Source organism: Sorex araneus, chromosome 1 (genome assembly GCF_027595985.1).
Source record: "Sorex araneus isolate mSorAra2 chromosome 1, mSorAra2.pri, whole genome shotgun sequence".
Taxonomy (NCBI): Eukaryota; Metazoa; Chordata; class Mammalia; order Eulipotyphla; family Soricidae; genus Sorex; species Sorex araneus.
In genome coordinates this window covers 237,973,100-237,988,340 of record NC_073302.1, presented here as the reverse complement: position 1 = coordinate 237,988,340, position 15,241 = coordinate 237,973,100, and the positions used below count along the sequence as shown (strand labels likewise).

The 15,241-nt window shown below is 42.5% G+C and overlaps 1 protein-coding gene across 3 annotated transcripts in view; it reads left to right on the top strand.

Moving 5' to 3' along the window:
* B3GLCT (beta 3-glucosyltransferase) overlaps positions 1-15,241 on the top strand; it is a 131,342-nt gene that overhangs the window by 102,103 nt on the left and 13,998 nt on the right. For all 3 annotated transcript variants that reach the window (XM_055122776.1, XM_055122768.1, XM_055122762.1), the window contains exon 14: positions 5,714-5,858. In XM_055122776.1, coding sequence (XP_054978751.1) covers positions 5,714-5,858 — 145 coding nt within the window. The remainder of the gene's footprint in view (positions 1-5,713; positions 5,859-15,241) is intronic.

Genomic DNA, 15,241 nt, shown 5'->3' with positions numbered 1-15,241 from the left:
AGTCTGACTGGTACTGGGGTTGCAGATTACAGCCACAGTTCCTACAGGAGTGCACAGGCTAATGCCAGACTGGCAAATACATGGTCTTAGTGTCTTTGCTCCCCCTCCTCAGCTGGGAAACAAACGCTGCCAAACCACATTCAACCTCTTGTCTGTTTAATGTCTACCTGGTTACCATCCTTCTTTTCTTAAAACTTCTTCCTGCCACTGGCTTCACTTTCTCTCTTCTGTCCTTCAATACATTCCAAGAGTTCTCAACTTGGACCACCTCTGCCTCCAGAGCTCCCAATTCCGTCAAGCTTTCCACTTGCTTTTCTACCTTAGCTGCTGAGCAGTGGTCTCTGGTGATCTCTGGGGAGCCTGACCACAGTGCTTCTCACCTATAGCTTTGATCTCTGAGCAATTTTTCAGATTTACTTCCTAAAGCTCTTTATCTAATCTCTAGATCACTGTCCTATCCTTACTTATTCCCATCTTTCTGACTCTAATTTCTCATTTTATTTACTTAAACCATGCCTAGCTTGCCACTCCCCCTCTTGGAAGGAGTCTCCTTTCTAGAAATTAGTTCCCCTAGATAGTTGAGCAGGACTGTATTGATAGCACAGCGGGTAGGGCATTTGCCTTGCACACGACCGACCCGGATTCGATTCTTCTGTCCCTCTTTGAGAGCCCGGCAAGCTACCAAGAGTATCCCGCCCACACGGCAGAGCCTGGCAAGCTGCCTGTGGCATAAAAACAGTAACAACAAGTCTCACAATGGAGATGTTACTGGTGCCCACTTTAGCAAATCAATAAGCAATGGGATGACAGTGCTACAGTGCAGATAGTTGAGCATCCACTGCCCCTCACAAACCCATAGGTTCATGGGATGAGTCTTTTGCCTCCTTTTATTTCATTTTATTTATTTATCTTTTAAAAATTTTTATTATTGAATCACTGTGGGGTACAGTTACAGATTTACAAACTTTTGTGCTTGTGTTTCAGTCATACAATGATTTAGTACCCATCCCTCTACCAGTGCCCATTCTCCACCACTAATGATCCCAGTATCCCTCCCACCACCCCTGCCCACTCCCCTCACCCCACCCTGCCTCTGTGGCAGTTTTGTCTCCTTTTAAAACTTCACGTTGCTTTTGGGATCAAGTCCAGAATTCTCATCGGGCTTACCAGGGCTCTCACGATCTTGGCAGATGCATTTATCATTCTTCTGCATCCTTATCTTACAAAATTTGTACTGACCTTACTTCAGTTCCCCAGAGCCATTGTCCTGCGCTCCCCCCCCCCCCCCACACACACACACTTCACTAAGGTTTGGTATGTGCTTGTCCATGGAGCATCATTGTTTCTGTTCCCTGACTGCCTGCTGACCATTCTTTGCACTTAATATTAACTGTCATCAGCCGAGTCTAGTCTTTCAACTTTGGGTTTTATGCTTTTCTAATGTACTTTCGTGGCATATTATGCAAACCATTATCATTTAGTTGTCTATTTATTTTTCTGTTTGCCACCTAAGTTATGAATTATTTAAAGGCATTACCTGTGTCTCATTTCTCATTATTTCCCTACTTCCTAGCATGAAAACTAATTTTTTTCACATTTCAATGAATAAATGAATAAAGAAATGTATGAATACTGGACATTGATCTATATAGAACTGTGACCAGCATGACACTGTTTTTAATAGACTTTTTCAGAGGCCCAGAAGCATTCTCCAATGATGTCTCTTTTATCAGCCTCTGATAATAGCTTTAGACACAATGTTGCATAGTTTCTCGGGTTTCCCATCAGACAACTGGTGATCTAACTTTAGAAACAACATTCATAGAATTGATTTTTGTTTTATTTTTGTTTGGGGGATCTATCTTGTGGTGCTCAGGGACTTTTCCCAGCTCAGGGACACTCCTGGCAGTGCTTGAGGGACTGTGTGGTATCTGGGATTGAGCTCCAGCCTCCTGCATGCACTCAGCCCTTTGAGCACTTGTTCCAGCACCAACATTTTATCACCTTCCTTCCTTCCTTCCTTCCTTCCTTCCTTCCTTCCTTCCTTCCTTCCTTCCTTCCTTCCTTCCTTCCTTCCTTCCTTCCTTCCCTTCTCTCCCTCCCTTTCTTTCTCTCTCCTTCCCTCTCTCCTTCCCACCTCCCTCCCTCCTTCTTCTTTCCTCTCATTCTCCGTCCTCCCCTCTCTCTCCTCCCTCTCTCTCTCTTTCTATCTCTTCCTTCCACTTTTCCCTCCCCCCTCCCCCCCTCCTTCCTTCTTTCCTTGCGCAGAACACATGGCTTGCATGTTTGAAGCCCTGAATACCTTGTATAATAGTGCTGCCACCCTTCTCTACCCACCATTTCTTCTTGTGGTTGGGCCACACGCCTGGCTGCTCACCAGAGCACCAGATTCTGGTCATACTTCTTTGTCAAGAGCCTGAATGAACAGTTTGAGGCTCTTCGTGTTTCTAGAGCTTGCAGATGCCATTGGGCTACACTAGCACTCGACAGGGACAAATGGAGACGTTACTGGCACCCGCTCGAGCAAATTAATGAACAATGGAATGACAGGTGATACAAGTGATACACTGAATGATTTGTCTCCTAATATCCATTTTTCATTTTGTTTCTTTGTCCTTGAAAGTTTTGGTGTTTCAGAGACAACTAATTCAACAAACAATTTCTTCTTCGAAAACTTTTACCCATGTTTTTCACCCATGTTTGGGTGAAAGGCAGATTCACGCATTTTTGGTGGGTATGCCAGTGGTCTGTTTGGTGACCTCCCCGAAAAGGCCATGGAAATCTTTCCCAGAGAGATAGCCAAGGTTCATCTGCTAGAAGACAGGGTGACAAGGGTGGTGCATTATGTTTCTCTTGCATTTTCGTTTCTGTTGGAGTTCTTGGTTTGAAGTTATGGCCTGAGAAAATCCCTGCCTCTCATTTCAGTTCTTTTTCTGTTTTTAAAGTTAGGATATTGTGTGTTAAAATAAGTCAGGCTTTTAATATTTTAATTTTATTAGTAGTATTGAAGTCTTGCGACATTTTCAAAAAATAATATTAAAAGATGGGAAGTAGAGCTGGCATACCATGATATGCCTGGTAATTTTCCATCTTGGGAGGCTGCTTCATTTTGAATGAGTGCATCAGAATACTAACAGACAAGTATTATTAGTTCTATTCAGTGGGAGTAGGCAAATATCAGAAAAACTGATTAGAAACCATTGTATGCTTTTATTTTCCTATGAAGTTAATTTTTCAGAGTGTGGGCTCAAGTAAAATGCCTGCCTTTTCTTTCTCATCCTACTGAATACTGACAACAAAAAAAGAACAATGAAAGCATTTTTATTTATATAGAACTTAAGAGAAGTGGATGACAGCTCAGGCTGGATGCAGTTACCATTTCTTGATGAGGCAGCAGACAGACAGTTTAAGTTTAAGGGAAACACTTGTTTGCGGTCCTCGGGAGCCCTGGCCTGCCTCTTTTCCTGGGCTTGGTCTGAGCCGCAGTCAGACACAGTTGCCCCACTGGTATAAGGCCCCCCCTCCTCGTCACCAGTGGAAAATAGACTGTGGTAGAGAAAGGCAAGTTAGGATGCATGTTTAGACCTTAGGTTTTCCATTTTGGATGACTCTCAAGAACTTTGTTCCTTCCTGTGCAGTGATATTTCCTTGTCTCATCTTAAATAAACAGCTTCATTTCCCACTCTTCTGATCCACTTGCACTGACTCTTCTGATCTTCAAGTAAGGGCAAGGAGCAAGTCTTGTGTGTTCTCAGGGTTTGGTCATCAATGCTGCTTGAGCTGCAAACTCTGAGCCCCGCTGAACGGGTTGTCAAGGTTTTTGAATCATACGTTCAAGCAGTTCTGTTCTCTTTTGCTGATGTATCCAACTTGCATTGAGTGTTTTCTGTGGTGGTGGTGGTGGTGGGAGTCCTATCATCGACCACGGGAACATGTGGGTTCATTTGAAATAGTTTTGCCTTTAAGAAAGTGCCAATTAGAGGGTGCAGAGCGATAGCACAGTGGGTAGGACAGGAAATTTGCCTTGCATGTGGCTGATGTGTTTGGATCCCTGGCATCCCATATGGTCCCCCGAGCACTGCCAGGAGTAATTTCTGAGTGCAGAGTCAGGAGTAACCCCTGAGCATTGCTGGGTCTGGTCCCCCTTAAAAACAAATAAGTGAGAAGATTGATTTCTACTCTAGACTCAGAATGGAAACCGGGAATCAAGGTGGACTGTGAAAGGAGGAGGTTTCTTCCAGAAACTTGGTACCGAAATGTTGAAAAGGTGAAAGGACATGAAGGGAGATGAGTAGCCACTGGAGGCAGCGGTTGCCCCTTGGGCTGGAGCAGCCGTGTGTGTGCTGGAGCCCGACTATGGGGGGTTCTGTCTGGGTCAGAGGGAGGACTGACTCTGTGCTGCTGAGAGACCACCCCTCACCTGCACCCACTCATGCTTCCACACGCCCTGCTGGAACTGGTGAGCCTTGCCCTTTGCTTCTGCCAGACGCTCCTCATGCCGGAAGCAGCCACCCTCTCCAGGACTGTGCCTCTGGTTGTGAGAATAAGATCAGGGCTTAGCTGGCAAGGAAGTCTGGCAAATGGCGTTTGAAAGTGTATGTTCTCCTGCAGTGTGGAGGAGAGCTCAGATAAATGAGACAAGGTCTCAGAAAATACCCAGAATGGCTGGGCAAGTAGAATCACAGCACTAGTCTGAGGCAAGTCTCTCTCCCTCCCTGTCTCCCCCACTCTGTATCTCTCCATCTCCATTTCTCTTTCTCTCCCAGCTTTCTCCCTCCTTCTCTCCCTCTTCTTCCTCTCTTCCCCTCTCTTTCTCTCTCCTTTATCTCACTCCCCCTCTTTCTCTCTCCCAGCTTTCTCCTTCTTTCGCTCCCTGTCTCTTCCTCTCTCCTTCCTTCTCTCCTTCTCTCTCTCTCATCCCTCTCTCCCTCTCCCTCCCTTTCTCTCCCTCTCTGTTTCTGTCTCAGCCTCCCCACCCCCTACTCTCTCTTGTTTATTTTTTCTTTTTCAATATCACCGAAAGAAGCTTTCCAGAGTGGAATCACTCGGAGAATAAGTGATGGATTTTTTTCCCAGTTAGATTTTATCTCTTTGTCATCATTGTTATGAATAAGGTACATAGTATTTCGGGGCCCATCCATCTGCTGGGAATATCAGTAGATTTTATTATTGAACTCATCCAGTGTATTTTTTTTTGGTTGATTTTCTTTAACCCAGTGTTTTGAAATGAAAAACCTATTCTGATTTTCCAGTGACATATTAGAAGTAAAACATTGTGTGGGTTAGCATATTTTACAGATATGTACAAAGAAAAATGTTGCTTCCTAGAGAGGTCAAACTCTCTTTAAAAAAAATGATTTTGCTTTCACAAAAAGTACAGAGGTGTTTTGGTCCAGAATGACTCCTCAGTAGCAAGCACTGTTCTGGCCGGCATCTCTTTTTTTTGGGGGGGGGGCGGTCACACCTGGCAATGCACAGGGGTCACTCCTGGCTCTGCACTCAGGAATCACCCCAGGTGGTGCTCAGGGGACCATATGGGATGCTGGGAATCGAACCCGGGTCGGCTGCATGCAAGGCAAACGCCCTCCCCACTGTGCTGTCGCTCCAGCCCCTGGCCGACATCTCTTGCCTTTATCAAAACGGCATGCCCTTCATCTGTGTTTGCAGTCTGCAGGGGCTCTTCTTGACCCATCTCTGCTCTGATTCCCCCTAGGATGGTCTTCAGCAGAGAGGCCATCAAGAGACTTCTCTCCAGCAAGTGCCGCTGCTACAGCAATGATGCTCCCGATGACATGGTCCTGGGGATGTGCTTCAGCGGGCTGGGGATCCCGGCAACACATAGTCCTCTCTTCCACCAGGTGAGAGTCATGTATTTCTTCCTCTTACAGAGGGAGCCTGGAGATGGGGGTGGGGGTCCTCTCTTGGAAGGGTCCCATGGGCCCCTCATAGAAGAAGTCATCAGAACTATGTGGGCAGACTCTAGCAGACGCCCTTCACAGACCTCTTTGTGCAAGGGTTGCCACCGTTGCTGTGCCATGTGTAGAATGAAGAAGTCCGACACAGCTCCAGGACTAAGTGGTGTTTCACTCGCCATATATCCTTGTTTGTAGTACTAGGAAACAGCTGTTACTTTCATTTTAAGTTCAGACATTGCTGGCATTGAGATACCACTAGATGTTGTTGTCGAAGGATAAGACATAAGACTGCTGTGCTAGGCAGGAGTATGTAATTCTACACCATCTTCAGTTTTCAGGCTGTTTATTGGATACCTTTTTAACTAATTATTGCTTTGCTGGCCCACATCCAGCGGTGCTCAGAGCTTACTCCTGGCTCTGCTCAGGGATCACTCCTGATGGTGCTTAGGGAACATTTTTCATGCTGCGGATGGGACTGGGGTGGATCATACACAGAGCAAGTGCCGTAACCCCTATGCATTTTCTCCGTCAACAGTGAATTGCTTTCTTAATTTGACTTTTCACCTTTAGTTTCTCCTAAGATGAGTGACTAAACTTCATTAAATTTCAGAATAGTACTTCAGAAAGCTTTTTATTGGAGGGAGGGTGTTTTATAGAAAAGAAGTACTAAATAATGCCCAACAGGGATGTTTGGTGAAATAACATCCCCATATTGCAGCCAGGGCAAAGGGAATTCTGTTTTTAGTAGTTTCTTTAAGAATCAGGTCAGTGACTGTTCTTATAGTCTAAGAATAATAGCCAATATACTTCCACTAAAAATAACTGTATATTCAAAAAATAAAATTACGAAAGGCTGCCCCACTTCCCCCACCCCGGGGCCACCGATGGCGATGAGCGGACAAAGGAGGGAATAAGGGCCAGGATGGTTGCTGTCAGGTGTGGTTTATTCCATCCCCATCTCCATTCTCTTCCTCCTTCCAACGGGCCCCCCTTATCCTTCTCTTGGGTCCTGCTCCTTCATACTTCTTCCTGCTTCTGCCTCCCCATTCTACTTCATTCTCCTTCTGGATCCCCCAGTCCACTCTCCCAGCCTAGTTAAATCCCAAAGCATGAGCGGTTAGGGTAATAATTACATATAGGTGTGGTCATACAATCAACAGAGGTAAAGTCCTTCCCTCAGGGGAAACTTCTTCTAGGACAGATTCTCATTCAGCAGGATGACCCACCCAAGAGCGGAATCCCATGGGTATGTTTCTCCTCTCCTTGTCCAACAAACATATAAACAGTCATAGTATTAATCATTTTGTATGGACACAGTAAGAGATACATTAAGTTTGTAGAGTGGTTCTCCTGGGGCCATCTCGCTCTAGATTTCAGACTATAGTGCTCAGGCCAGATTAGTGTTTCCTAACTCTAGCAGGGTCCTAATCTCATCATTACTTTTTGGATCATGACAGTATTTGTTCATGACCATGTTCTTACAGTTAAGTATTGTGGTGCTTTGGCCTGGCCCATTTCAATGCCAGGGTAACTCACAGCTTGCCCTGGGTCCATTCAGTTTCTTGTCGGAACCCTGCTTTTGGGGTGCTACAAAGTAAGGGCAACTGAAGCTTAAGTCGAGAAAGCAGATGCCCGGGAGTGAATATTATTCGGAGTCAGTTAATTCCCAAGTTACAAAAGCATATTAACTGTCTTCCTGTGTCCATACAAAAAGGACATTGCTTTAAACTATGCAAAAGACATAAAGAGAGGAGAAAGGAAATATATTTTTAATTTTTTATTTATTGAGTCATCATGAGAACAGTTACAAAGCTTTCGGGTTTAAGTCTTGGTCATACAGTGATTAAACACCCATCCCTTCACCAGTGCACATTTTCCACCACCAAGAACCCCTGATTCCACGCCTCCCCCTGTGGCAGATGATTTCCACTTTACCCTCTCTCTATTTTGATTACATTCAATATTTCAACAAAAGACTCACCATTATTATTTGGAATTTCCCCCCAACAATCAAACCTGCCGAAAAGCCATCATTAGAAAATTTGATTTCTGTTGCTGATTATGAAGAGAGGCTGCGTGATTTTGGAATTCTGATATTTTAATAATTAGGTCTGGAGGGATTTCTGCCAAAAGCCTGTGGGTTCCTAGATTCCTTTGTGTGCCTCTGGGACCATGGCCGTTAAGGAGCTCAATAAGTATCCAAGGGAACCTTTCGTGAGTGGCAATTCGGGGTCTCGTCAGGGCGGGGGAGAAGGGAGAAAGGCAATATTTAACTTACAATATGAGTTCAGTGTCCTTAGAAGGATCTGATTTTACAAGTTAACAGAATCTGATTAGGGGAAGAGGGTGATTAACTGGTTGGGGAGGAGAGCACAGAAAAGAGTTTACAGATAAAGGAATGGGAGTGACTCAGGAGCACTGTGTTGGGTGTAATCTGATAAACCTTGACTCCCTATGGCAAGGGAGAGGGACAAACCAATGTTATCTTACAAATAACCATAACCCACATCTATTCAATGCTCTCTTTTAAGAAATTCAAAGCTTTCAGAAACTTGAAATATATGAATGCGTGTAGAACTCTCCTTATATTTGAACTATATTCTTTAATTTTTTAAAATTTAATTTAATATTTTTAATTGAATCACCATGTGATACACAGTTACAAAGCTGTTCATGGTTGTGTTTCAGTCATACAGTATTCCAACACCCATCCCTCCATCGGTGTATTGAAAGGTTATAATGTTTGTGAAACTATATTCTTAATTTAGTAACTAATAAAAGAAACCGGGCATGACAGAAACAATTCTATAGAAAATAACTTGAGAGGGCTGGAGCAATAGTACAGGGGGAAGGGCATTTGCCTTGCATGCAGCCGACCTTGGTTCAATCCCCGGCATCCCATATGGTCCCCCAAGTACCGCCAGGGGTAATTCCTGAGCTCAGAGCCAGAAGTAACCCCTGAGCATCGCTGGGTGTGACCCAAAAAGAAAAAAAAATGAAAAAAAGAAAGTAACTTGAGCAAGGCAAAGAAATGTTTGCATTCCAAAGAAAAGCAAAGTTCACTCTTGCAGTTTTGAGGGCTATTGGGGAAGATAATACTAGATCATAATAATAAAAAATGTAGGAGAAACTTCCTTCCTGGTACTGGTCAAAGGGTGCTTAAAATCATCTTTTAAAACCTTAATTGATCTTAGTCATTTTAAACCTATGTGTTGTGTGGTAATGATTTACGAAAGCAAATTACTCTTATTTTCTCTCTTGCTGTATCTCAAAGTGTATCATTCATATAAAGAAAGGGTAATTAAAACTGTTGGCGCATAGGAAAGTAATTTATCATGGTTAATATAATAGGCTTGTGACATTGATAGCAGTACTTTTCACTTAGGAAAGGATACATTTGTAAATAAAGTGATAGGGAAAAGAGGAAAAGGTAATATGTCCTGATCCTTAACCAAAACCCCTTTGAGTATTATTATTATTATTATTAATATTATTTTCCATACTTTATAACTTTTGATTTTGCTAGTTTACATAATACATTTTAAGCCTTTCCCAAATCATAAAATATGCTTAAAGCCTGCCCTCCCCAACAGGAGGGGGAAGATTAAAAATGTTAAAAAATGCTGTGTTTTCCAAATCTCTTGTGGAGGTTTTGCTAGACATTGCTTTCTATATGAAATGGCCGAACACTGATGTAAACACTGTATTTGTTCGTATAGAAAAATGCAATGACAAAAAAACCCCAATAGTTTAACTAATTAAAATAAATTTTTTTAAACCCTAAAATTCCGTATAAGTTTGAGGGGATGTATGTTGGGGGATTTGGGGCAGGGGGCGCATTTGGAAAGCATCTTAGATGCAAAGTTGCCTTTGCTGTATTTCTCTTGATTTTTTAATTTTTTTCCAGCCAGTGAAAGTTATTGTGAAATCATAGGTTTAGAGAGACTTCAAGTAAATGTCTGGTAATTCTATTTGTTAAGAGTTAAGTATCTCGAGCATATGGTTTTCTGTTCTTTCAAAATTATATGCCACCAATGTGAATGGCAGCATATATTGTGCAGTGAATTCTATGCATAAAATTTTCAGAATGACTCAGGGCTCTAGAAATCAACCAGGAGCACTGAGAAGCACTTGTTCCTGAAAAACTGCCCCTCTTTGGACTAGGGATGACTTTGGAAACCTTCTAGGGCCTTTCTTTTTGCAGCCCTTTGCCAGCGCTCCTTCCACCGAGCTTAGAGCCCACGAGCTTCTGTCGGTAGAAGGATGACTGACAGAGACCAGCAGTCTTGCTGCCAGAGAGGCAGAGGACTTGAGACGGGGAAGGAGAAACCCAAACCCATGCTTTATCAGTGAAAATCATCAAACTTGGTAGGAAATAAACAGGAATAGCTCATGTCGTTACTGGCCTGAGCTTACATTCTCAGTTTTGGTGAAGGCTGGTATTAGCCAGAAATTTATTAGAATGGTCTCTCTCATGTGTGGGGTAGGAAGAAACCCAATATGAGAATAACAAAATCTCAGGAAGAGTAGAACCTGAGAGCTAGATTACAGAACTGGGCTTACCTGGGCACATGTGGGAAGAAATGGGTGCTCTAGTGGAGAATGCACTGTTGGAAGGTTCTAGGCATGAAGCCCTACCATTAACAGTGTTACAAATTATGGTGTTTTCCCCAAAAGGTCATAATGCTTAAGCATAAAGGTACCATCAGATAAACCATAACATGATTGACCACTTAAAACATTTTTTTTTCAGTGTCAACAACCCTGAAATCATGAGACCCAAACTTTAATAACCAAACTTAAAAGATGCCTGTCAAAATGGCAGGCTGGGGGTTGGGTTGGGGGTAGGAGAGGGAACCTGGGAACTCTGGTGGAGGGAAGAAGAAACTGGTGGTGGGATCACTGATGGAACATTGTATATCAAAAACATTGTATGTCAAAATTGTATGAATAACTTTGTAACTCATGGAGCTTTAATAAAATGAAATTGGGGAGGATTTTTTTTTTTTGAGCAGTAGTACTAAACAGCAGGGAGAAGTAAGAAAGGATAATGTTCTAACCCACAGGGACACAATGTGTATGCATAGTAGACATTGGAATGAGCTCAGTGTTAAATAAAGGCTAAGAATATTTGAAAACTGAAATTTGGACCCACGTAGCGGTAGAAATCTTATAGGCTTGAGGCATTTGAACATAATGCTGGCCTGTATCATAATCTGACCACTAATTTATTCAAGTGATTTCCAGCAAGCCAGCCATAAAAGTAACAATAAAAATGAGAACTTAAATGAGTTAAAATGCCGCACAATATAGGGAGAAAATTTTAACAGGTTAAGTTATTTAAAGATGAAAGTCTCAAAACAGAACAGTGAGTTGCTATAATATATTATCCCAAAGAACTTGTTTTTTTATCAAATTATTGAGGGGCGGGCTGGAGCAATAGCACAGCGGGTAGGGCGTTAGCCTTGCACGTGGCTGACACGGGTTTGATTCCTCCGCCCCTCTCGCAGAGCTCGGCAAGCTACCGAGAGTATCTTGCCCGCATGGCAGAACCTGGCAAGCTACCCGTGGCGTATTTGATATGCCAAAAACAGTAACAAGTCTCACATGGAGATGTTACTGGTGCCTGCTCGAGCAAATCGATGAGCAACGGGATGACAGTGACAGTGACAGTGATTGAGGGGCACGGAGAGAGACATACAGAACGGGGAAAAATAATCCTAGAAACTGACTCTTTGGGATCAAGGTATTGGACTTGAAAGACAAAGACTTCAAAACAGCTAACAAAACTATAGTCATAAATTAAAGGAAAACAGAAATTAAAGAGGACCAGGGAGATCATTCAAGTGGTAGAGCACATACCTGCAATACACCTGGCCTGAGTTCAGTCTCCAAATAGCATGTACCCATAAGCATCACCAGGACTGGTGGCCTCTGAGCATCAGAGGTGGGTCCTGTAAGAAAAGAACTAAAGTAAAACCTGAAACAAATAACTCAAAATGTATGAAGTCATAATGGAGGAATAGAAACTGTAGTGAGAACCAAATACAAAATCTGTAGTTGAAATATACTTCAATAACTGAAGAATTATCTGTATGAATTTAGCAGCATATTTGACATGGCAGAATAAACAGCAAATTTGGAGGCAGATAAATAGAAATTATTCAATCCCAATCTGAGAGAAATATGATTAAAGAAAAGTTGACAGAAGTGCAGAGACATGTGGTGAAGTAGAAATATTACCACCATGCATTAATGGGGGTTCTAAAAAGAGAAGGAAGAGTGTGAATAGAGCAAAACTGTTTTAATTTTTGAAAGAAATAAGGGCAAAACTTCCCAAGTGGGATAAAGATCTAAGAAACTTAATACCCAAGTAGTATAATCATGAAAAGAACCGTGTATAGAAATGATTTAGTCAAATTGTTGAAGGACAAAGTGAAACTTTTGGAAGTCAAAACAGCTATACCCTTATGAAAAAAGGGAAACAAAAATATATTTTAGGGGGGATGGTTGGTGAAAATGAAAAATGGACTAGAGGTTACATAAGAGCAGTGGTAGAGGCTCCTGAACAGTGGGGGGAGTGGGACACAGTGTTTTTACACCAGTACAATAAGCTTTAACAAAAGTGTAGCCATGATATATCAACTGTAATAGAAAATATGGGAACCCAAAGCAAGCAGAAGAAAGGAAACAGTAAAACTTAGAGCATAAATTAATAAAATGGGAACTAAAAAACATTTCAAAAGATCAAAAGAACCAAGAGGTGGTTCTTTGAAAAAAATATACAAGATTGAAAAACCATTAGCAAGGCTCAGAAAGAAAACAAAATGTAGTAAATTGAATCAGAAATGAAAGGGGCTGCCACAACACATCCTACAGAAATTCAAAGGATCATCAGGGATTACTTCAGAAATCTTTATACCATGTTGGTATAAAGAGAACCTAGCAGAAATGATAGGGTTTTAGTTTTCTTTATTGTTTTGGGGCCACACCTGACAGTGCTCAGGGCTTACTCCTGGCTCTGCACTCAAGGATCACTCCCAGATGGGCTTGGAGGAGCCATATGGTATGCTGGGGAGTGAACCTGGGTTGACTGTATGCAAAGCAAGCACCCTATCTACTTTACTGTCTCTCCAGCCCAGAAATGAATATGTTTTGGATTCCTGTAACCTTCTAAAGTTGAGTCAGAAGAAAACAATGTTTAAATAGGCCAGTTACTGTCAAGAAAATTGAAATGGTAATCAAAATTATCCTCCACAACAACAAAAAATATGATTATTGACTGACTTGTTATTAGAAATTACAGAGACTCAGAGGTAGAAAGAAAAGAATTTATCGACCAGTAATTCTGTATTTTTTAATACTGCCCTTCCAAAATAGAAGTGGAATAAAGTCATGCCAAGGTAACAAAATGTGAAAGAATTTGTTGCTTCTAGCCCTTTCTTCCAGAAAATCTAAAGGAAATCTTCAGGCTTAAAGGAAAAGACACCACTTGGTAATTGGCATATGTAAAAATCTTTAGGAAGATTGAGGGAAGAAAAGAAAAAATGTGCATGTGTGTATTTAAATAATACACACATGCACACATTAAGTAAATACACACATGCACATTTTTTCTTTTCTTCCCTTAATATTCCTAAAGATTTTTTTTTTTTGGTTTTTGGGTCACACCCGGCGGTGCACAGGGGTTACTCCTGGCTCATGCACTCAGGAATTACTCCTGACAGTGATCCGGGGACCATGTGGGATGCTGGGAATCGAACTCGAGTCGGCCGCGTGCAAGGCAAACGCCCTACCCACTGTGTTATTGCTCCAGCCCCAATCTTCCTAAAGATTTTTACATCACTTGTATCACTTGTCCCGTTGATCTTCGATTTGCTCGAGCGGGGTGCCAGTAACGTCTCCATTTGTCCCTGTCACATGCTAGTGCAGGCCAATGATATCTGCTTGCTCCAGGAACAGGAAGAGCCTCAAATCGTTCATTTAGGGATTTGACGAAGAAATCTGACCATCTAGTTGGTGGGCGACCACGAGGTCTTCTGACTTCCCATGGAATCCAGTTAGTAACAGCTCTAGTCTAGCAGTCATCTCTGAATCGCATTACATGACTGGCCCATCTGATTTTTGATGCCTTGGCAAATGAAACAGCATCCCTGATTTTTGACCTTTAATGGAGGTCAGAACTCCGGATTCCTTCTCTCACTTGAATAAGACATGATATTCCCAGCATAGCTCTTTCGATTCCTCTTTGGGATACCCTAATAGCATTCTCATCCTGTTTGCATAGGGCCCAGGTCTCTGAGGCATATGTTAGTGCAGGAAGAATGGTGGAATAGAAAAGATGTGCCCGGAGTTGGAGGTTCTTTGTTCTCTTAACCACTTCTTCGACACTCTTGAATGCATTCCACACCACTCTTCCTCCTGCACAGTTCTGGCACCAAGTCATTCCTCATGTTGATTTCTTGACCCTGGTACACATAGCTGCTGCATTCGGAGATGTTCGTTCCATTGAGAGCAAATGGAGCCTCAGGGACCAGTTCGTTTTTTATGAATATTGTCTTGTTTAGATTCAGCTGCAATCCAACCTTTCCACACTTGTGGTCGAAGTCGGCCAGCATTTATGCCTCTTGGCTAATGTTTGGTGTTATGAGAATGATGTCATCAGCGAAGCGGAGGTGGTGTAATTGCCAACCATATATCTTCACTCCCATCCCTTCCCATTCCAGTCATCACATGATGTTCTCAAGGGTGGCACTGAAGAATTTAGGTGAAATGGTATCACCCTGCTGCACCCCTCTCTTTACATCAATGATCACTTCTTTATAGAATGGTGAGATCCTGGTGGTGAATCCACAATACAGCTCATGGAGGATTTTGATATACTGAGTTTGGACGCCCTGTTTGGCCAGGGTTTCGGTGACTGCCTCAGTCTCAACTGAATCGAAGGCCTTCTTTAAGTCAATAACGTTAGACAGAGCGTTAATACTTAATACCCATTATTCCTGCACCATATTTGGTAGGGTTCAAATTTAGTGTGAACCATTGTAACACCTCTAAGGGCAATTGGAGGCCACCCTAAAAGCCTTTGTCCCTTTGGGAGAGCCCGGCAAGCTACCGAGAGTATCCCGCCCGCATGGCAGAGCCTAGCAAGCTACCCATTGTGTATTCAATATGCCAACAACAGTAACAACAATTGGCTTCATTCACCTGTCAACAAAAGAGCCCCCAGTACAGCATCATTAAGAAAGATGAGCAAAGAGAGGCTGAAAAAAATCTCGGGGACAAACTAGACTGCCAAAATGAAGAAAGACTAAAATGATTGTCTG